Source organism: Aplysia californica, unplaced genomic scaffold, assembly GCF_000002075.1.
Source record: "Aplysia californica isolate F4 #8 unplaced genomic scaffold, AplCal3.0 scaffold00087, whole genome shotgun sequence".
NCBI classification, from domain to species: domain Eukaryota; kingdom Metazoa; phylum Mollusca; class Gastropoda; order Aplysiida; family Aplysiidae; genus Aplysia; species Aplysia californica.
The window spans coordinates 85,617-88,263 of NW_004797357.1; the positions used below are offsets into that span (position 1 = coordinate 85,617).

At 35.6% G+C, this 2,647-nt stretch overlaps 1 protein-coding gene across 1 annotated transcript in view; it reads left to right on the top strand.

Moving 5' to 3' along the window:
• LOC101863251 overlaps positions 1–2,647 on the top strand; it is a gene marked incomplete at its 5' end in the record, with an annotated part of 62,352 nt that overhangs the window by 23,410 nt on the left and 36,295 nt on the right. Inside the window, 1 exon segment of the mRNA XM_013080460.2 lies at positions 2,283–2,390. Coding sequence (XP_012935914.1) covers positions 2,283–2,390 — 108 coding nt within the window.

The window sequence follows — 2,647 nt, forward strand, 5'->3', positions numbered from 1 at the left end:
CCCCCTAAAAAACCCTAATAAAATCTGCAACAAAAACCAAAACTAAAAACAGAAATAAGTTCAAATGAAAAACCCCATCAGAAATAGACACATCTCAGGCAAATGCATGTAGGTCTACTACTGCATTTTTTGGCCTTTTATCGTAAAAAATGATTGATATTGTTACTGCAAAAAACTTTGGTTATGTCCCTTGATGAATCTTAGTAGGTACAGAGTACTTATTGATTTTGGGCTATCTTTGTCGATAAAGTACTCGATATTGGCCAGTATCGACTAGCGTCCACCCCTAGTATAAAGCCTGAAATACCTGGTGTCTAAAAGATAGAGGACCATTTAAAGTTGTGCTTCTTTCTTAACTCTTTATTAAACCCTGAGTTTTTTCCACCATTTCCCGGAGTTTTTTCGACAGTCACCTAAATCTGGTGCGCTATATGTCTCTTTAGAACTGCTAAAGCTTGCCTCCTACTTCAAAATTGCGGAAACAAAGGCTTAGTCATTACTTTAAAAAAACTTGGATCGGGAATTGTTCTGAAAAAACAAGAACAAATTTTCACTAAATTAAACGAAGCAGTTGTCACTAGAATCAGACGCTCCCAGCGTCAGTGGGGAACAGTGTTATTACTCCAGACGCTCCCAGCGTCAGTAGGGAACAGAGTAGTTATTACCGCCGGACGTTCCCAGCGTCAGTGGGGAGCAGAGTTATTACTCCAGACGTTCCCAGCGTCAGTGGGGAACAGAGTTATTTCTCAGGATGTTCCCAGCGTCAGTGGGGAACAGAGTTATTATCGCCGGACGTTCCCAGCGTCAGTGGGGAACAGAGTTGTTACTTCCGTACGTTCCCAGCGTCAGTGGGGAACAGAGTTATTACCTCTGGACGTTCCCAGTGTCAGTGGGGTTTAAAGAGTTAAAATTAAAGTATCCCAAAACAGTGGTTCTTCATGCAAGCAAAATGCACGTCCTCAATGGGGGAATAAATTGTAAATGGGTATAAAATTTCTTCAGTAATTTATTAATTACAGGAATTCTTTAGCACCCTGGTGGTAATGAAATAAATTGTAGATGCATTAATTAGTTTATTAAGTAGAGGAAATTCGTAGCACCTGATCGGTGGCCATCAAATTTAGATTTATTAAGTAATTTACTAATACTGGAAGTTACTATCAGCTAAATTGTAGATTTATGAATAGATTCATTAATTAATTCATTAATCTTAGGAAACTTTTAGCGGTTCGATGGTAATCAATTATATTGTAGATTTATTATCTGATTTAAATGATAATAATGGATTGCATTTATATAGCACATATCCACTTATGCATTGCTCTATGCACTTAACATGATATATATTATGGATTTACAAATCACTTTTAAAGGCACAATATATAGTATGACATACGCGTGCACACACATATTCATGCACGCATGCCCCACACACACATACATACATACATACATACACACATACGTACATACACACATACGTACTGACGCACATACAAACTCACGACGATCTACAGCTTGGATGAATCGAAATATGATGAAAATACAAATGCTTTTAGTTTCTTCTTTAAAAGTTTATTCAATAATTTATTAATTACAGGAAATATTAACCCTATTCGTACGCCCTGAGGTCCTTTTGTACCCCCGGGGTTGTATTCTTCACATTTTTTAATACTTCTAGTTCGAAGATCTCTTTGAAACTTTCAGTATCTCACGAAAAATCATTTTGACCGACTGCTATGCAAAGCGTACGGATCGGATTAACGAGTAAATTTCCTCTTTGGAAAATGGTGGCACCGAGTTCCCCACGTCGTATGGATACGATAGTAAAACACGACGTACGGATAGGGTTAAGTAGCTTGATGGTCATCAGATATAATTGTAGATTTATTAATTAATCCATCAATTAATCTATTCATAACAGAAAGTTTTTAACAGCTCAGTGGTAATCAAATATATTGTAAATTTATTAATGATTTATTAATTTATGTATTATTCAATTTATTAATTACAGGAAATGTTAAGCAGCTCGGTGGAACTAAAATAAATTGTCGATTAATTCATTAATTTATAATAATAATAATAATAATAAATAGCATTTATACTGTGCACTTCCATTTTTTAAAAAATGCTCAATGCGCATTACAACGAAAAAGACACCACATCTTAAAAATTGATCTACATGCGTGTACGTAAAACAAAGAATTATACATATAATATAAATGTATATGTGTAAAAATTTATGTGAGAAAAACATTTATTAATGAATTTATTAATTCCAGGAAAGATTGAGTGCTTTGGTTGTCATTAAAGACAAAGCCCACAGGGTGGCTTATGAGTTGATGATGACGGAGAAGAACTACGTGGAGGAATTACATCTTTTGCATTGTGTAAGTTATGGTAGTGTGTGTGTGTTTGTGTGTATGTGTGTTTGAGTGTGTGTATGTGTGTGTGTGTTTTCTGTTTATGTGTGTAGGAATTACATCTGTTGAATTGTGTAAGTTGTGTTAATGTTTGTGTGTATGTGTGTGTGAGTGTGTGTGTGTATGTGAGTGTGTGTGTGTGTAAGTTGTGTTAGTGTTTGTGTGTATGTGAGTGTGTGTGTGTGTGAGTGTGTGTGTGTGTGTGTGTGTGTGTGTGTGTGTGT